The sequence below is a fragment of the Apaloderma vittatum genome, unplaced genomic scaffold (genome assembly GCF_000703405.1).
Source record: "Apaloderma vittatum isolate BGI_N311 unplaced genomic scaffold, ASM70340v1 scaffold769, whole genome shotgun sequence".
NCBI classification, from domain to species: domain Eukaryota; kingdom Metazoa; phylum Chordata; class Aves; order Trogoniformes; family Trogonidae; genus Apaloderma; species Apaloderma vittatum.
This window is the reverse complement of record NW_009736740.1, coordinates 42,275-63,376: the sequence shown is the minus strand read 5'-3', so window position 1 is coordinate 63,376 and position 21,102 is coordinate 42,275. Positions and strand designations below refer to the sequence as shown.

The 21,102-nt window shown below is 36.8% G+C and overlaps 1 protein-coding gene across 1 annotated transcript in view; it reads left to right on the top strand.

Moving 5' to 3' along the window:
- Window positions 1-21,102, top strand: part of PHF14 (PHD finger protein 14) — a gene marked incomplete at both ends in the record, with an annotated part of 64,037 nt that overhangs the window by 17,027 nt on the left and 25,908 nt on the right. The window contains 2 exons of the mRNA XM_009877085.1: window positions 7,799-7,849; window positions 8,016-8,137. Of these exons, the coding sequence (XP_009875387.1) occupies window positions 7,799-7,849; window positions 8,016-8,137 (173 nt within the window). The remainder of the gene's footprint in view (window positions 1-7,798; window positions 7,850-8,015; window positions 8,138-21,102) is intronic.

Genomic DNA, 21,102 nt, shown 5'->3' with positions numbered 1-21,102 from the left:
TCCCTACAATTACATTGTAGAAAATCCAGATGAATCGACAGTCATTTTTATAAGCAGTAAAAAGATCTGTGTTTTGGGAGAAGAATTATTAGTCAACACTATGATGTTTCTTTGTTGGAACATGGAATAAGACAAATCTGTGCCTGAGGAGCTTTAGTCTTAGGTAGATTAGTTTTAAAAAAACCAAGAATTAAAAAAACCCAAAACTACTAAGCACCTGTGAACTGAAGGAGGAGTTGTGTAGACTGCTTTTGTTTTAGTAACAAATACTGGTATTTAGAATAGATCATTATTTTTTGCTTTTGTTTCAAATAGGAAAAGATAACAGAGGTGATTTTTTTCTTACCATGTATATTCAAAGATAAACAGGATTGTTATCTTGTAGCGTTTCCACCAAAGTGGTTTCCAAACATCTGTTGTGTAACTTAATTATGTGATGTCATAGATACAAATTTTGAATAAAAGATGGCTACAGGAGGAAAACAGAACATCAATTCCCATTTGAGTCTAAGTACCAGTGCTTCAAAAAGAAAAATTAAAACTCTTATCTATACTTAATAGTCATCATTTTAATTAGTGTTGTCACTGATTGGTCAACTCATTTAAATAAGACTTCTAAATAAGTACTTGGAAGACCTCTTAAAGTAACTGTTTTGACATACTCAAAAGAAACTGCTGTGAACTACACAAAAAATAATAATCAGGAATTACTCAACTTCCTGAAACTTCAGGTTTTCATTATAAATACTTTTGTTTTCTTCTTCATAACTGAATGTAAAAGCTCAACTGAGTCTATGACCTGTCAGTGCAAACATAAAACTAGCTCAATGGGCTTTGGGCTTGCCAAATTGGTGGATATATGATCACGTAGCACTCTTCCTTTTGGCTTGAGAGCGAACTGAGAAAGGAGGGAAGTACCAGAAATTGATACAGCACTTCCACGATGCTGGAAGCAGATGGAATGTATCAGAATTTTGCGTTTGGTGGGTGACTTTATTTATTTAGTTAGTTATTTAGTTAGTTAGTTTTCATTTGAGATATGAGTGTTTTTCGGTTGGTTGGTTTGGTTTTTAAGAAAGTAGAGGGGAGGGAAAAAAGTAAATGGAAGATCCCTTCTTCTTGATGTGTCAGAATCATGAAGAGATGGACGTATTCCAAATGGCGTCCCAGAGACTGGCGCTGTCGATATCTCTGTAAGTAAAGGCAACTTGCACGTCCTATCACTTCCACAAATAAGTTTCCAGAGAATAATCACTTTTTTTTTTTAGCAATACCTGCTAAAATACCTTTTTCTGGCCTTTTTGCCCTCCTGTGCATGTTGTTTCAGTTCTCCAAACTTGTGTGCTTGGGAGGAAATTAGTTCTCAAATTCTGCTCTGTGCTTAGAAACAGTGGTTTCAAGTAAATGGCCAGATTCAGGGATAGTGCAGGTTGACAGCAGGAGCGTTGCAAAGTGTTTTTCTAAGAAATAAATCAGAAGATTGTTTAGTTTAGGAAGACTTCTAAGATCATCAAGTCCAACTGTTAAAAATCAAAAGTTCTCAAGTGAATGGAAACTAAAAGGAAAAGGGAGGATTTTAATTCTGTGTAGTTAAGCTTCGTGGTTGACATGTTTCTCTTTATAATCACATTCTGGTTTACTGCTCTATCTTTTTGTCTGACAGTTACCTTTTTATTACTGCCAGCTTTCCGGAAAATTATATAATTATTTCAGAGATATATTTTCAATACTAGTAATAAGTACCATTTAGGGTAGTCGCATTGGTTTGCACTTAGTGAGTGTGCCCTCTGGTGTCGATCTAGCTGTCCTTACCTGTATTTAAAATACTTTTATGCCTGTATGGTGCCATTAATATAATATTTTTCCTGCATTGTAGCAAATCAAAGGAAGGGATTTTTCTACGACTGGCTTGGTTGTAACGTTTTATTGGCAAAGGGCATTTATAATATTGAACTCGATGGGGTTGGGTGACATCATGGATGAAAAACTGTTATCTTAGCAAAATGGTCATGGTTTGCCATCTTCTGTTACGTAGTCATGAAATGACTCCTTGCCATGACCTCTTTGTTTGGAATGACTGAATAGCATTCTAATATTTAATGTTTTTTTCTTTTTTGTCTTTAGATTCTCAGCATGCTAAAGGCTGCTTGAGTGCAAAGGTTAGAGTTAGAAAATTTTTGCTATGTGTGATGTGTATCAGTGAATCCTACTCTGATAAAAGAGTATAGAAGAGTAGCACTAGTATTAGTGTGTCAGCTATAAGGTGAGATGAGAGAAAAATGGAAATGCCTGAAGAATTTAGGTAGGAAACGTAATTAAAATGTGGTTATAATCTTATACTGGCCCTCTTTGCTCTGTGTTTCTTGTAGTTACACGTCTGTCTAGAGCAGCCACTGTAGCTGCAGGTCAGGGAAATAAAAAACAAATATGTGCTATTGCAGAGAGGAAATGTGAGATTTACAGACCTACAAAAATCCAAGCATGGAAAGTTCTTTTGTATTTGGCCCTCTAATAATTACGACAGCAAACAACATCTACAGATTCTTTGCACAGTAAAGAAAGTATCATAGTACCAATAGTTTTAAGTCAAGTGTGTCTTTAGTAATTTAATAACTTTTTAAATATATATGACTAATTTTGATTTATTTATATGAAATTCTCAAATGAAAACACACGACTTGCTGATGATTTCTTGTGCCCCTCAACTCCAGGAGCGCTTGGAGTAGTGACTGAGTGTCCTGGGCTCCCTTTGCTTCAGGTGCCGAGGACATGAGTGGCATCAGAAGCTCAGAGAAGAGCCAAAGAGAAGAGCCCTGTGTATGTGATAATATTATTTCTGTGTATGTGATAATATTATTTCTGTGACATCCAGGAGGTGTAGAAGCACCAGCAGAATCAGGATCCTCTGTCCAGTCTGTTAGCAGAAGCAGTTCACGCAAACGGGGAAACCTCGGGATTTCCGCAGATACCTGCTCGTGCTGTTGCGTGCTGGGTCTCTGGTGCCTTCGTGTGGGAAAGAAATTGTAACCAGTTAGTGTAAAAAAAACAGTTAACGTAGCGAAGGAGACACGGGGAGGTGACTTGCTTTCACCTCGGCGATTTCACTGACTCAGGTGGTTCAGCCTCTTTACCTGGGGTTTTAAAAGAGTTTAATTAGAAGGCAGTTTACTGATGTATGGAGGTTTTTTTTCCCCTCAAAATGTTATGGTAAAAATGACTCATAGGAATAATTTAATCTATCGTTATCATTTATTAATGTTTAACTTCTTAATTTTTTTTTTTACCTGCTTGAATTTTGATTCATTGATCCATTTTGGTCTCCTCGTTATTTCGGGATGTAGCGCTGATGAAATAAGACACTTTATTTCTCTCTTTCATTAGCAGTCGCCCTACGGTGTGTTCTTTGTGACACAGCACCTAGAGCTTTTGACTGTTGGTTTAAAAAAAAAAATATCTTGTAAGTTTATTTTCTAACAAAAGTAAGTTACATAGTTACCTACTGTTCTAGTAGCATTGCCTCTCCTATCTTGTTGACCCGTTGTTGCAAGATTTGATAGAGAGACATGCATGCCCAAGGGGTTTTAGCTCTCAAATATTTTTTAGAGCAACTGGACTAATTAAGGAAGAGGTTTTAATTAGGAGCCTGGTTATCTTTTGCATTTGGTCTCTCACTGTCCAACGGGAAACACGTGTCGTTCGCACCCTGTCCTCACTGTAGCTGAGGAGTACAGGGAGAACCTGGGGATATGGTGGGAGACTTGGTTTGAGTGTAGTAGCGAAAGAGAGGTTAAGAAGCCACTAGAGAATAGGAAGGATGGGAGTGTTATGGTATAGTATTAGGAAAGCAAATTTTACTACTTTGGCTTTTTTTTTTTTTTTGCTTCTTTTTATTTATTTTTATTATTGATAGGCCCTAATTTTGCAGTAATATGAAATGAAAAGTAGTTACCTGCCTTGCGTGTCACGATTATGACCTTGGCGTAGGTTTAATATCGCTGAGATGGTTAAACTTACGCAGGGTCAGTCCTTAACTCTAGGTGTGAACTCTTCCTGTGGCTGGACTCTTGCCGTTAACAGCAGGGAAGTGTCTGACTGAGCACATTTAAGTGTCTGAGCACATTCATCTCTCACTTGAGAGGACGTCGAATGAATTCCAGAGTTATGCATGTGTAGAAGTTACAGTGAGACGCAACCAAAGACTTGCCAACCAGCTGTATTCGAAATAATTTGAAATAATTTTTTTAAAAATAATTTTTTTACAAAAACACTTCACCTCTACATATAGAAAATAATATCGTTCTGTATTTTGAACTGCATTCCATTGTTCAGTGCTTTTTGTAAATTACTCTCCTAAAGCATCATCTTGCAGCAGTTGCCACATCTGGGTTCTGTCTACCTGATCCAGATCTTGCTGTGTTTTCTTCTGGGCAGGTTGTCTATTCCGAACAGTAGGTATTTTAGACCATATCTACCTTTTGCAGTGAAACAAAATAAAACCTGCTGGGGAATAGCACTGGCGTTAGGGGGATTTTGCTGATAACAAAATAAATGAGGGAGCTGATAACCTGAGTTTTTTCCTTTCCTGACTTCTTGCTTGAGTACTTTGGAAACGCAGGGACACACTTCACAAAACCGGTTGCGCTGTTTTATGACATAGGGAAGTCCTAAATTGAAGATATCTCTATGATATTGAATTGCCACGTTTTGACTAAAAAAATCACTGCCTTTGTATGCATTTTGTACTGGATTAACATATTTTCCAAATAAATTCTAAATATGAACAATTGTATCTCAGTTGTAGCATTTTCCATGGGACATATGTAAAAATGCTGTTCCTTTTAAGCTTTTCTATTATAAAAAATCTTAAATTTTCAATTGTTTATGGCAAGTACATGCAGCTCTAATATTTGATATTTGTAATCTGTGATGTTCTGGTTCAGAATGACAAATTATTCAAAGCATTTTAAGATGCAAATACAATACTTCGAGTCACACCGCAGTGAAAAATGCTGGACAGAGTAATCCAGGTTTATCTGATTAATCTCTGTGAACATGAAAGGTAACTTTAGCCAAAATATATGTAAAATTACAAATGCCTCGTTACTGAAAAGCTGTTGTTGAAAATCACGTAATGAGCAATTTTCAGTTGGGAATTTGATGTTACTTTCCATTTTGAAATGCTGGCCATAATGTTTCGAAGCAGAAGTCGGCATCGCAAACATGCTTAAATGTGGAAATCAGTTTGGAAAAACATTAAAGCTCCACTACTTTAAAAGTGTATAAAATATCCAACAAATGTATATGTCAAAGGTGTTGATGTCAGTGTTTGTTTTTTAGCGATTGTCAAACAGATTCAAGTACGTTTGGTTTAGAAATATAATGGAAGCACAGCACAATTATTTCATGTGACGTTCCTTGTCAAATAATGTCACACGTTATATAGCAGACAGATGAAAGCCAACGGTTTCTTGACAGAGGTGACTAAATTATTCATAAATCTTGTATCTCCGTTTTACTGAAATTTAAATATTATTCATTGTGTCTTGAAAGATAGTTACTAACTATAAGTTAGTAACTTACAGTCTTTTCCACTTAAGGTAAAAAATAGTTCCTACCTCTTTTTAAGCTTTAAATGCCTGCAAACATGTATAAATTTATTTTTTAGAATGACTCACAGACTTTAGTGCGTCCGACTTCATAATGGTTATGACTTTTTATAAGGGCATGTGATGATAGAACAGGGGGCAGCGGTTTTACACTAGAGCAGGGTAGATTTAGATTAGACCTTAGGAAAAAGTTCTTTACTGTGAGTGATGAGACACTGGCACAGGTTGCCCAGAGAAGCTGGGGATGCCTCATCCCTGGAAGCGTTCAGAGCAGCTGGATGGGGCTTTGAGCAACCTCATCTAGTGGGAGGTGTCCCTGCCCATGGGAAAAAGTAGTAAAATTGGTAGTTAATGGACTGATGTCTAATTTTAATTTAAGGTGACCTTGGGTTAGGTAACATGTAGTTGACGTGTAACCACATTAATGCCTCTAATCCTACATTGGTGTCGTGGTTTAACTAAACCCAGGCAGCAACTAAGCACCGCGCAGCCGCGCACTCCTTCCTCCCCGCTCCCAGAGGACGAGGAGGAGGATCAGAAAAAAAAAAAAAGAAAGGTAAAACTTGTGGGTTGAGATAAAAGCAGTTTAATAACTAAACTAAATGAAAATGTAGTAGTAAGAAAATATAATAGTAATGAAATGTAACAATACAAATTATTAATACAGCACTATTCTACTAAGAAAAAAAAAATTAGCTCTATCCTTGCTGAAACCAGGGCTTAGTTATCTGCTGTGTGGCTTGTGGAAGTAGTAAAATTGTAAAAGGTAGAGCACCTCAATTATGACCATATTCTTAAATGTATAGTAAATATTGATACATACTAAATAGATAAGGTGTTATAATTTTTTTATAAATCGTTTTTAGGGAAATGTGAAAGAGAATCTCATTGTTGATTAAAAGTATTCCAAAGAGGCACAAAATAACCAATATTTTCCATTCTACTACATTCCTTTCTAATACAGGTTAAGAGTTGCCTAAAACCAAAAAACCCTTCCCAAGCAGTGTGTTACTAACATGCGCAGATCAGAGTCGGCACAGGTAGAAAGATACAGGTGTGTTGGAGTGGCAGATTTATTGAAAGTATGCCTGTATTCAAGTGTGAAAATAGTTAAAATAATGAACAGTCTTAACCTGAAACTAGTCTGAAGCCCCTTCAAAGAGACCCCCCTGAAGTACTCGTGAGGTAGGCTGTGGTGTTGGTTTTATCACGTATGACAAAGGACTTGCTGAGGTGATGCTTTTCTTCCTGCAGCACAAGCTTTTTAAAGTTTATTTATTGACTTGATTAGTGCCAACGTATCAGGTAATGTAGTTTAGTGGGATAGTCTCTGATGTTTTTAATTTTCTTCCGCATCCTTTCCAATTTTCTTCCCTTGCTAAGGAGGAGAGAGCGTGATGTTGTCAGCTTGTGGCAGTTCTGTAGCACGTGGATCTCATGAAACTGCTGTTAAAATAAGATAAAAACGTGCGAACTGAAGCTGCACCAGTGTGAGTCGTGTGCGGTTACTTAGAGCTGCTTGAAGACCTTTGTTGTTCGCTGTTAGAGACCCTGGAAACCTCTTTTCCTCCTTTTCTTTCGATTTTTCGGTCAACTGCAATGCTGAAACAATTTCCACTTTTTATGTTACCTGTTCCATCTGTTGGGTACCAGTCATAGCTTGGTATGTGCTTCGTTTTTATGAATGTCTTATATTAAGCTTGAGTGTGAATGCTTTGATACTTGCTTACTCCTCAGACACTTAAAGAATTATTTACTTTTTGTATTTTGAAGTTTTAATTTTGGTATTTTTTTTTTAATCTGGTCGTTTGCCTCACAAATTGAACGTTTATAAGTGCTCAAGGAATTTACTGTGATACACTGTTCATATCAATTTTCAATTTTGCTATTGGAAAGTCTGTGCAAGTTGTGTAAGAGATTTGTAATCGTGACAGCAGTCTCTTTCAGAATAAGATTCCACATGCTCTGGTCAACAAATATATTTTTATTTACTTTTTTGGCTAGTTCTGTAGATTTATTTCCAGAACCTGAAGCCGTTGTTCTAACATCGATTATCATCTTGCAGTAGTTCTGTAGGTTAATGCTTTAAATTATTTATGCACTGTATTTCTGTTGTTGTTGTTGTGAATAATATCTAAATAGCAAAAACATTCTGTTACCTGATATTGAATCTGAAATATATTTTCTTCTAGAGAACTAGAGGACGAAAACGAAGCTTTGTGCCTGAAGAAGAAAAACCTGAGGTTGGAAAATAGTGTTTTGTTTGCTTTATTTTTTTTTTAAGAGTTTCACAAAAAAAAAGAATTAAACTTTGGGCTGAAGTGCTACTTCCAGTGCTATAATTGAAAATATTTGCTTTCCTTCCCTCCTTTCCCCCCCATTCCTTTCTTTTGCCTTCTGCTACCACAGGAACGAATCCCCAGGGAAAGAAGACAGCGACAATCTGTTCTGCAGAAGAAGCCCAAGTCGGAGGATTTGAGGACCGAATGTGCTACCTGCAAAGGGACTGGAGACAATGAAAATCTAGTCAGGTAGGTTTGATGCTCTGACCTTATAAGGAATTAAAGTTCCATCTTCATCACTCCGTCATCGTGACTGTAACAAAGAAAATATGATTTTTTGGAAGAAAAAACCAAACAAGAACTTACATAGGAGAAATACTACATCAGAAGGATTGACTTGATTCACTTATTGACCTGCCAGACACATTTACACTGTAGATTAAGATGTTAAAAATCAAGGTAATCTGTGTTTTTAACCCAAGAGAATTAATTTCCTCTTGTCAGGGTGAATTGTCAGTGATTTAGAGCAGGTCAGAAAGATAAACAAACCAGCAATTTAATGATATTAAAGCTACAAGAGCATCCTAAAAGTAATTAAATAAGCCTCATTAACAATTTTATGATCTGTAGATGTGGATTATGAGGAATTTATGATTTAAAAATGTATTAATGCAGCCTCCATTAATGCAGATCATCAAGGGGTTTGATAATCATGTTTCTTATCTGAAACAGGAGTGAAAACAAAATATCTATTGAATTGTGTTTTAGTAGGTGCAGAAATCTAATTTCACGTAGATGTAGAGTAACTGCCATTGAATAGCTAATGTTGACCACAACTTCTTCTGATTTTGACTTTATAGCTGCCATTGTGACCCTTTTGTGAAGGGTTAGGAACTGTTCCCAGTTCCTGAAAGAAGGATAATGGAGTTTAGAAATGAGACAGTGGATTTTAATTGAATCTACTGAGCTTTCATGAAAATGATCTTATAATAAGCTCAGATTAAAAAATAGCGTTGTACTTAGATCCTGTATGCTTCAACTAGGTTTTCCTGGACAAAATATCCTCTTTAGCTCATATGTAATTGTGGTTTTTAACTGGAAGGATCGTTCCAAAATACATCTAATTTATTTCAAGGAGTCAGAGTTACGACAGGATCAACGATACACTCGAGCAACGCGTAGCTTTAGAATCGGGATCCGTCCCAAGCACAGATGTGCTCAGAACAGCTGATTTTAGTATCAGCGTATGAATGACTGTAGAAGTTGATGCAACTTCAAGGATTGTGTGCCAGATTCTGTTTTTATTTCCAAGTCGAGGAGTTACAACCTCATCCGTAACTGTGTGACTCTCTCACACACAGGCAAGCTACCCCTGCTCCGTCCTCCTAGATCCTGCTCGGTGCCGGGCGGTAAAATACTGATGAGAGCTGCTGGCAGCAGTTTTTAACTGCAAGATAAAAAGCCTTTTTTTTGGCCCTGTCGTTTGCAAAAAATGCAGGAAGACCGTTTAGTTGTGCAAAGGAATCCTGGGAGTAACGTGTACTGTGCTCAGCTGCAAAAAAGGCAGCAAATTATTTTGCTTCTTCCTACGCCACATTTGGAGGCATAAAGGACGAAATGAGAAAGTGCTGTGAAGAACTGCTTTAGCTATTTAACTATTTTAAAGTTGCAATTAAAAAATACGGTAGAACGTTAGTGCTATGTCTTGTTTACTAGTTGAAAAGGTTTTAGTACTAATTCTGGTAGGCCAAAAAATAAACATACTGCGTGCCAACACACACCCAATTCCCTGTCCTTATAGGTAGTCCTGGAAGCAGAATCCTGCATGGGAGGAGTGAAGGAGTTTCTTATACTCTGTACTCAATACTGGGAAAAATATTTTCTTAAATCTTGCTTTCTGTATTAGTTTTTAAAAGAGGTAATGAATTTAAAACTTGCCTTTCTTCCGATAATCCCTACAAATAGCTGCATTTCACCCAAGTTAAGTGACCACTTACTGAGTGATGGTTTATAGTACTTTTGAGGGGGGGTTAGTATGTTTTTTTTTGGTTTTTAGACCTGTATTTCTCTTGATGAGAGTAAGTTCAGGGACTGTACTAAGATGCTGTCTACCAGGTAGACCTTCTGATGCGCAGCCAAAGCTGCGTAGGGCTGTGATCCCCAGAGCATTGCTACGTCAGAGAAGGTTTTCAGAATCCTTTCTTCTCTTCTGCTCCCCCAAAATAAGAGAAGCGACCTTCTGCCTGAACTACGTCTCTGCTGCCTGTGCCATCACGCAGGACTCCTTTGTCAGAGTAGAACGAGAGTGTTCCTTTAATTGCAAGTTGATAGGGCTCCCCGTAGGCAAGAAATAGTATTTTTGCAAAGTATTTTTTCAATATGAATTTTATTTGGCACCATCTGTTACCAAGGCCAAAACTTTCTCTAGAAAACTAGTATTTTCTTCACCCCCCAAATGTTTTCTAACTATTGGATTATATTTTCACCCTTTCTTACCAACCTACAAGTAAGAAAAGAGAGGTTTGTGGACATGTTTTAGATTTTTCTGCATGTGGAAGTTGGTCCCTACTTTAAATGGAAATATGCAGCTTCTGAAAGTGCAGATTTAAGGAATAGGCTTGATGGGTTTTAGCATTTTCTGCTGTGTGTTACCTCAGACAGGGCTGGTTACGTGGCTCTTGAACAATCTGGTTTTCAAAGTTGTAGGTTTATCTAAAATTTGTGGCTCGCACTTTGTGGTTCCTAAATGAGTAAGGATTAGATGAAGGTAAGCAATTATTTTTTATTTCAAAGAATGCAGCAGGGTATTTAGAAATGAAACTGGAATTAAAAAAATACTAAATTGTTCGACTACTTGAGTAATGGAGATTGAGACCTTGCACGTAGCGTTGGATAGCTGAGGGATTATTTGTTATACATGCAGTGTCTTTATTTAACCTGTTGTTCATGTGGTTAAAAACTTTAAATAATTGCTTGTGAAAGGATTGAAAATTCTTCCTAAAAATCGTTTTGTACCAAAAAAGTGTTTAAAGTTAGAATATCTTTAATTATTAGATTTTATTTTAACATATTGACATGTTCCCTACCTTTATGCATGCTAATAGTTTCCATATATAAAGACAGTGCCTTAATTAAAAAATGATTCACTGATATCAGATTATACAGACAGACCATTTCAGTCTAGCACATGCACTAGAACTGAAAGTTTAGATTTTGTGGTTTGCTCCACAAGAAAGGGTCAGTTCTGCGATCCTTTTGTGATACACCTTTTGTTTGGTTGTCGCCTGTTTTTTTTGTTTGTTTGGGGTTTGTTTTTTTTTTTTTTTAGAATTTACAGTGCATTTGTTTTGTAAATTCTTGTATATACCTCTGTGTAAGCTTTATTGAGGTAAATACTTCTGCTCTTTTCACCTTTTACAGGATTAGTGAGTGGCACAGTCAGGAATTACAAATTCGCTGAACACTGAAAAGTTAATTGAAAACATTTATTCCAAAGAGGCAGAGTCTGGTCTGTTGATGTTAATAATGACCATAAGGAAGCTATGTCTGTAATTAGAGAAAAGTAGATTTTGAATATCGTTTTACATGAACTGTAATTGAGTTTTGAGAGCAATAGTAAAACTGTGGCAGGTTTTTAGTGTTTTATATTTGATGCAGATAGGTTTGCTGCAAGACATGGAGACACAGCACTTAACAGATTAGAGTTCACTGAAAGGAGTTATAATGTGTGCTTGAAACTAAAGTATTGTGAAACCAGAGGACACCTGTAAGAACGCACCACTCGGTCCTAGGGAGTAATCAAATATTTAAAATCTTTGCTTGAAACTGAAGACATATTTTGAAATAGGGGAGTTTCTAAAGCCTGATGTGAAAACTCAGAAAAGACTCATAGGGGATTTATTTGTTTTTAGAGACTCCTCTGCTGTTTGGTTTAGAAAACATTTGGGTAATGATGTTTTTCTTTGGTTTCATTTTATGAACTTTTTAAATTTTTATATAGTTTAGACATGTGGTAGGTTTCTGGAGTTCCCTACTACAGTCTTGCATGAATCCCTTGGAATAATAGATCTTGCAGAGGAATTACTTGACTCCTAATAGTCCCCTTTATGACTTAATTATATTTGGTAGAAACATGGGTAAGGAAGTGTGTGTCAGGTGCCTCCATCTGCATCCTTGGCCTTCATCTCACACCACCCTCCAGAGTAAGTTGTACCCTGTACACACCAAGTGCTTCTAGCACAGTATTATTGTCTGTTCTGTTCTGGTGAAAGAAAAAACTAAGTTTAATTGTTTATCTTATTTTAATTTTTAGAGTAGGCTTTTAAAAAAGAATCCATAGGCTAATCTAGATTAAAATCCTCCAAGGGAAGACTTTGGAATTGCTTCACTTGTAAAGTAGTGGCCTCTCCTCAGAAAATAATCCCTCTCTGAACTGCTGCTATTAAGAAAAATAATATTACAGCTTCAGTTGTTGGCTTTAAGAAGTGCTTGGGTAATGTTTAGGAGTATTGTGCATTAGATAAAATAGATACCTTAATACTAGATTTGAGAAAAACAAAGTAAAATTAAAATATCGTTTATGTATGAGGCAAAATCATATTTGACCAGATTAAAGAAATCTTTAAAAAAACATTAGATTTATTCATCTCAAAATTTGGAGCATGCATATAGTAATACATTATTCTATGGTTTCGTGTGTTGAATTTTTAAACTTTATTCTCACAGAGGGTAAGATAGACTAAGGTCATGTATTTGAAATAATGTAGAGTAGAAGTTTTTGGAAACATAGGTTTGAATGCTGGTTATAAAGTATTCATAAAATTTAAAGCTGCAAATTATTAAACATGTATATAGTATTTATTTTTGATGTAGATCTGGAAGTTTTCTTTCTGGAACTTACTCTCACCATATGTTCTTAAATGCATTTGTCCTGTATAGGTTCATCGTTGCGTTTTTATTTCTTACTTTTGCATGGAGAGGGATATGCCAGCCTTCAGTTACAAGATTTCTCCTCTGGTAGCTGCTAGTTTTGAAGCTGAGGTTTAGTCCAGAACAAGCATATTAATTATTAGTTTCTTTAAATGCACTGCAACAAAATTAGCAGGCCATCATGGTAGTTGAAAGCTTTGATATATGGTAGTTTTAGAAGTTTAAGGCTGCTAGTGTAGAGATTAATCACAAGGAAAATATTAGTTAATTCTGCCACAGTTTGCAACAATCCTGTGTTTTACAGAGGATTGTAAATGCATTATTTTATTGGAATGAACTGTTTGAATGAAAGGAAACAACATTCGGTTGTGTACCTTATTTCTGCTATATAGTTTACAGGATTAGTTCTGTGTGTTATCTTTTCCAATTAAGTTACCTGTTAGATCATTTTTTCCATCATTTACTTTATTTTTCTACTCGTTAAAAAGTGCTTCTTTTGATGCTAGATAGCACGATAACACACATGACAAATGCTCGTTTTTGTTTGCAGAGGAATTCCTTCGAACTGAATTACCCATTCCGCATTGCATTTTGCTTCAAAATCCCACAGACTTTTCCCTTTCAGGAAATCCGTGTGCTAGAGCAGACATTCCAGTAAAGCTGCAGCATCGTGAAACTCTCTCCAAAGTGCCTCCATCTGGTAGCAAGACTCACACCGCTGCTACTCAGGGCTTCTCTAGAAGCTGAGCAAAAGGGCCATTTGCATTTGAGCTACCCAGCTCCTGCCTCAAGCTGCACGTGCCTGGAATATATGAAGTTGTACTGCAAAAAGTCCAAATTTGGTTCAGGTGTTCCCAGAGCAGCGACGTATTTCAGGATTTATAGACTGTGTTTCTGGTTGCCTTAGGAAATCCATGCATCAGAGACCTTTGTGCCTTTTTGGCTTCTATAACTCTCAGGGTTTGGAAAAAATACGTAAAATAAAATAATACACTGAGCATGTTGCTCTTTAGATCAAGTTGTCATGGAGAGAGGTGCCTCTTTGGAAGATTAAAATTGCTTTAATGAAACAAGATGCAGAGAATATGAAATCACGTTACCTGTGATGGCAGAGGGAAGCTGATGACGTAGCAAATTATTTCCCAGTCCGGATACCAGTAATAGGTTATGGCTGCAAAAAGAAATCGTCCTGGTAGGGGTTAGTAGCTTCTTATTTTTGTGGGCATTCTTAAGAATTTTTTATTAGGGTGAAAATTGCATCAGTTGTGCCAGTTGGTGTTCGAATGTATCAGATACCCCATCAGATGCTCAGAAAACAGATTCTTTATGAATTTGTTTTGCATCGTTAAGCCGAGCCATTGCTACAGACGACGTGAAACTAAAATTTATATTTAGGAAACTTAGAACCTGAGAATGTTCGTGTTCAAGTATTAAAATAATATGGTAGAGGAGCACAGGGGCAGACAGTAACCATTGAAACGCTGGGTTGCAGCATCACTTTTGACTTGTCACAACTAGTGTCGAGTGAGCATCTGTGCAGTCGGGTTCCTGATTTAAATGCCTGTCCACAGAACCATGATGTAAATTATGGGCTATTTGAGTTGAAAATCTTAGTATGCAAAATATTAAGAGCTATTTGATTTGGAAATCTGAATATGCAAAATATTTTGCTGTTACAGACTTTTTTTTCCTGACTTTTCCTAGTTCTGCCCCATACTGTTACAAATCTTTGATCTGTAGTTGGTTAATCTGTGGAGTTTTGACAGTAGGAAGCTTGAGGTTTGGGTGCAAAGCTTTATCTACGCTATTTGAAACAATTTTTTTTGTGAGTATGTTTGATGTTACCAGAGAAGCCCATACATGAAAACCAATTAGAGGTTCAGGGAGCTTAAGGATTTTTTGAGTCACTTTTCTCAGCATTGACCAGAGGTGTTCTTCACATGATTAAAATGGCACAAAGCACAAGTTTGCATTAATAAATCAGTGCAGCCAAGTTGCTTGCAGTTTGGGTCCAGGTCAAGAATTTTACACATGGCATTGCCTGAGAGGCTGTAGATAATCTATATGTATGTGGGACATTATTTTTCTTTTTAGTGTAGTATTTCTGTAGCCTAAGAGATTTCAGAGCTACTTACTGGAGAACATACTTCTAAAAACATAAGAAAAAAATAAAATAAATAGAGCTCTTGTCATAATGCCTCTTCAGCTTTATGATCTATTTGGTAAAGACAGAAGAAATTAATTTTTGTTATTGACCTTTATTTTGAGATAGCTGAAATAGATAATTTGGTTAAAGCAATAGCTTTGTATGTTTTTGACATCCACTAGATCTTTCGTTTTGTCCCCTGTCAGTTGTCCTACATTAGTTCCCTGTTGGTGTGGCCATTGATTGAATGATCTGGGCTAAAGTAATTATTTTTTTTTCCTAAATCAAATCTTAGAAATTTGTAAAATAGAATTATGTGTTTAGCTTATTTTTCTGCCTTCTTATTAATTTTGTAATTTTCTTTTACATGTTTTTTAAATCCTGTCAGTTGTCCTACATTAGTTCCCTGTTGGTGTGGCCATTGATTGAATGATCTGGGCTAAAGTAATTATTTTTTTTTCCTAAATCAAATCTTAGGAATTTGTAAAATAGAATTATGTGTTTATTTTTCTGCCGCCTTATTAATTTTGTAATTTTCTTTTACATTATTTTTAAATTTCTGTTTCTTTTTTTATTTAGTTTTTGTGTGTTTTTGTTCCAAGGCTAGACTCATACTTTGTTTTGCCTTATTGGCTTCTCCTTCACAACAATTGAGATTGTTATTATTAGTTATACTTTGTGTGATTCTTTATACATTCTCATCTCCATGAAATTAGTTTTTTATATTTTGACATCTCATTTGTTTCAGACCATTTAAAATGCCAAAGACAGGATTCTGTGTCGAGACAGGAATTCAATACCTGAATGTTCCAGGTAGCTCTTCATTACCTTACAACTACCTCATTTTTCTTCAGAATTTTTTTTCTAAATATTTATCCTTGAATGGACTTCTTGATACTTGCCTTAAAATATCTTTTTTTTTTTGTCATTTGTTTTTTGTTATCTTGTGGAGATGAGAAACACACAATTAAAAAATTTTTGCCATGCTGTCTTTAATAAGGCTGCCGCTAAATTTTTAAGCTTCTCTCTGACTTCATCCTGAGGAAGGTCTAGTAACTTTTTTGAATTTTGGGGAAGAAAGGCTGTGGAAAAAATATGCAAGAAAAAGGTTTTCCTTGTGAATATCTAAAAGATTTTAGCAGAGACTAGTATGTGCAGAGATTAGTATGTGGCTGTTCCCTTTCTCATATCAGTGGTTTTAACAACGCACACGAAGGTCAAGAATAAATTAATTTGCAGTTGTTTCATTAATTAGTTAACTGATTTTGGGGTTTTTTTTCCCCAGAAATCAGTTAAACTAAGTATAGAAATGCTCTTGTATTGCGTGTGTGCTTACTGTTGAGGAGCAGGAGCAGTAAATCCCTCTAATTCTGACTTTGAGCTCTGCTGTGGTGCTGTATTAGGGAAATAGGGTGAGGTTTCAGCTGGCATTGGAATGTGTTGTAGTAACTGACTTTTACCATTGCACATAAACAGAGTCATTATTCTAAATCATAGCGTCACGTTCAGCTGGGTAACCACGAAAATCACTGCACCGTGGTTTCCTGAAAATGCCACAATCCTTCAGCTGCCAGATGAAGCCCAGGGAGAACAACCATCAGTAGAGCCTGCTCAGGTCTGGAGAGGGATGAGCCCTCAACCACGAGAAAAGATATTCTGGAAGAACAGTGACCTTTCCCATGATGTGCACATTTTCCATTACATTTCTGACACAAAATGCTGTGAAATGATTTAATGGTGACATTTTATTTTGCTGACTCTCCGTTTTCTTATTAAAAAGAAACAAAAAGTTAGGTTAGGAAAGCAGAGGAAGGGTGGCCAAGCATTTGAATTCTAATAGAGAAATCTCTGTTCTCCTTTCGAGTCAACCCCAAAGCCGTCCTATGGATATACATTATTTCTGACGTTGGATTTTATGGGTTTGGGGGGAAGGGAGATCACCGAATGTTATGTCCAGATCTCCAGGATCTCCTGGTTCTGTGAGGTTAATTTATGTCGTTGCTTTGCAATAATTGCATCCTGAATATGAAAATTCGGTAAAGCGTCCTTTTTAATTAGCAGCCACAGAGACCTCGCGCATCAGCAGAGCCCACACAGTACACTTATTTCTGCTTGTCATTTCTGATGCGTTTTGCTAGAAACAGTTGGAGAAGGGGGCAGAGCATGAGCAGACGTAGTACCCTGAAAGGTCAGCCCTTGTCACTTGGAAAAGGATAAATTTTTATGGAGCCAGAAGAAAAAAGTGCTGCTGCCCATTGATGTCATACAGGAGCTTGTCTGCATCTAAAGTGATACATGTAAGAGCGCTTGGACGGAAAAATTACTTGTCTAAAGTGTGGTTCATGGCAGTTTTTGATGTCCTGTTTCAGAACTGACGCAAAGCCTTGCTGGTTTCTAGCACAGTGTACATTTTGTCTTTGAAAAACACAGCTTTTGCTTTTGTTTCCTTAAGGATGTATGAAGTTTTCTTGGCACCTCCTTCTCCTGTCCAGTTTTGTGTTGGCTGATGGTTGCGGTCATTGTAAGTCATTCTTTTTCCCTGAGGGGGCATCTAAATATGAATAAAATATTTTTAGAAATAAACGTAGAGTGTCAGTTATACAGTAACTTAAGTGAGAGAGAACGTATTTGCTGGAACATGTTTGCTGTCACATTATTTGTTGGTTGGCCAAGAAGGCGTGTTGGCTTTGACAAATTCAAAATAACCTTAAGTTCTGGGCAGAGAACATCGGTTGGTTTGATGGAAATCTAAAACCAACATCACGTCTGTAATTTAAATATTTGCAGCTAAAAATGAACACAGACACCTAACTCCCTACTTTTCCTGAAAGCTAGTGGTTGGGTTTTAATGGTAGGATGTGTCTTACTTAAAAATTTATGGCATCTGATAGCACATTCCAGACTTAAAGAAGGCTTCAGCATCACATAAAAACAGTTTTGATGAGTTGTTTGGGGTTTTGAGGGGAAACTGAAATAGCAGTGATAGCTGAAGGTACCACAGCTTAAAAGTTTATATGTTACTGGGTTTTCGGCCATAGTAGTGGACTTATAGCTAAATAAGTACATTCTAAAAAATAATCACTGAATCACAGAATGTTGGGAGTTGGAAGGGACCTCAAAGATCATCTAGTCCAGCCCCCTGCCAGAGCAGGATCACCTGGAGCAGATCACACAGGAACACATCCCGGCAGGTTAAAGGCTAAAATAAGTGTAAAAATTCTAATGGCAGTAAGCTAAGTAATACAATTTGTTAACGTTTATTTGACCGTAATATGTAAGCAATAAATTAAAGAGCTATTTCTTACAAAAGGCTGTTAAAAGTGAAATAGATGTGCTGAAATTGTTTTGGCAGCCTTTAGCTGTTTGCGAACAATTTAATAGCGTAATAAACGCTAGCGATAGCAGCACCAAAATTGCAGAGCAGAAACTTGATTATAATTTGGTCAGGAAATATTGTATGGATAAAAGTGCAAGCTGCAGTGTAAACTACAGCCAAGGTTTATCCTTGGGTTTAAAAATCCTATAAATTTGAAGAGCTTTCTAAAGTGTTCTTGTTACTAAAAGTCAGAGACAAATTATTCCTGGTGCTGATGTTTCCTGGGGAAACAGAGGAGAGAGGAGTTAAATCTTCTGTTCTGTGAGCATGCCTATCTAAGCTTTTAGAAGCTTAGAAGTCTTTTTGGACCTCGTGATATGAACTGCTTATTTAAATATCTGCTTTCTTGCTCAGCGATGCTGGCGAATAAAATGTGAAAGAGAAGAGATGCTGAGACCGCTGCCGGCGTTTTTGCACCTTGCAGAGAGCGTGCCGCTCAGCACATCCAGATTGGGAGCACAGACTTGGGGCCTATGGTGAAAGGCAATTAAAGCTAAAAAAAATAAAAATAAAAATTTAACCTTCAAAGTCTGTTTTTATAAAATTGTGAAGTCCATTAAAATTATGAATTTGGCTGTAGTTTCCTTTGTAGGGTCATTTTTGAGGTAATGGAGCCTATATGCGTTTCTGAATTCACTGTCCGTTAACGTGTATGGGAATTCAGACTACATGAAGTGGTGTGTGGAAGAACTTTCTGGAAGTGTATTTTATTATAAAAGCTTGCCGAGCTAGACATTCAGCAGGGGGAACAGAATACATACCTGGTTTAATCAGCAAAAGTCTGTGCAAGTCTAGAGCAATTTTTATTTGAGAACATCAACTGGTTTTGACACATGTAGGAGATTTAAATTGCGTTTCTATTCAAATTGGTTAGATTTTTTTAAAGTGTTTTTAAGAAAAAGGTGAAAATATGAGAATGCTGCTCAAAAGGGAGCTTCTGGCAAATTCAGAAAAGAAGAATACAACAAAAGGAGGAGTAAGGAGGCAGAGAGGAATGTGAGTAATGAATAGAGGAGGCATCAGCTCTCACATTCTGAAAAACCTGAAGTTGTGAAAAAAGATCTGAAATTTCACATGGAGGCTAGAAGAGTCCAGTCTAGCAGCTCTTGGGGACGTAACTGCCTGACAGTGTATATTTTGCATTACTAATTGATGATACAGAAATTGAGAAGAGGGAAGACGAAGTTATTAGAGGATAGATACAAAAATGTGACCAAAGAAATCAGCACCGAAAAGGAAAAACTGATTTTTGAAGATGTTCAGGAAGAATAGCAGATGGGGTGCAGTAACAGTTTGAGACATTGGGACAGGGATAACCTTATTGCTAAAGATGTTTCCTTCAGTATTGAAGACTATTTTGTAATAAATAGGAAGAGAGAGTGATTCTTAGGGGTTTTTGGGTTGATGAAGGCTGGAACTGCCAACAAGTGAGTCTGGGGAGGGAAGTTAGGAAAAGCACTTGAGGAAAAACGCTTCAAATGCCCTTTTTGGAAAGCAAATGTAGTATCTGTTAAGATTCCAGGTTTGCATGAGTAAAATCAATAGCTCCAGTTTTAGTAGTCCAATTGTGTGATGTGAATCAATTCAGTAATATTTAATTGAAGTTTTTCTACTTTTTGGAGAGATGGTGAAAGTACTGGTGTGTAAAAAGTGGGAAAGCGGCAGTTTAATATCTTAAAATGCAGAGCAGAGGAGAAGAAAAAAAAAATGTTATTTTGTGACCAGACTCAGTAAAAAATGTTTAAATTTACATAAAAACAGCCTGTCGTCTGCTGGTACCTACTGACAGTTCTTTTAATAACACTTGCTGTGAAAATGAGATAAGAAAACCAGCGGGCTTTTAAAACTCCAGTGGTAATCTTAGTTTTTCACATTAAAGAACAATAAGTAAACTGCGGGACTTTAATTTGCTTTAATTCTGAACGCTTTGTCTAAACCATTTCTGCTTTTATTAAAACCAGAATTGCAGGATAGTGGAGATGGAAAGAGAGCTCTAGAGCTGGCTTAGTGCACAGCCCTCTTGCTCAAAGCAAGGCCAGACCGAGCACGTTCCTCAGGACACTCTGCTTGGGGTTTGAGTATCTCCGAGGATGAAGTCTCTGCAGCCTCTCTTTGCAGATAATTCTGTTGTTTGTCCCTACTCACAGTAAAAAAAGACTCCTCTTATGTTTAAAAATTTTTCCTTTATTTCAGTTTTCACCTATTCCCTCTGTCCTCCCACTGGGCACCACTGAAAACTCTGACTGTGTTTTCTTCACCCGTCAGGTATTTATACATGCTGAGAAGATTCCCACTGAGCCTCCACTTTTCCAGACTAAATAATCACAGTCTTCTCGGCATCTCCTTGTATGACAGCTCTGCCATTCCCTTAATCATCCTCATGGTCCTTTTCCTGGACTTGCTCCAGTAGCTCCATTATTTTTTTTGTACTGGGGAGCCCAGAATTGGCCGCAGGGCAGCAGATATCTTTTCCCCAGTGGTAAGTGGAGAGAAGCAGCATAAAAAGGAATCCATTAAAAGACATATAAATGATTCTATTGTGTGTGACAGGCAAAATTTGGTTGGTTATAAAGAAATATATTCCTGCAGTCAATATGGTGAGTCATTAAAGCTGTTACTTAAGGATAAGTATTTCATTTATTTTGCTTATTAAATCTATGTTTTAGGAAAACGATGCCATAGTTGCAGTTTGTGTTTGTAGTTTAGAAGTTTACGTCATTGAGGAGCACAGCGTAGAACTACCAGTGCTGATTCTTTTTTTTT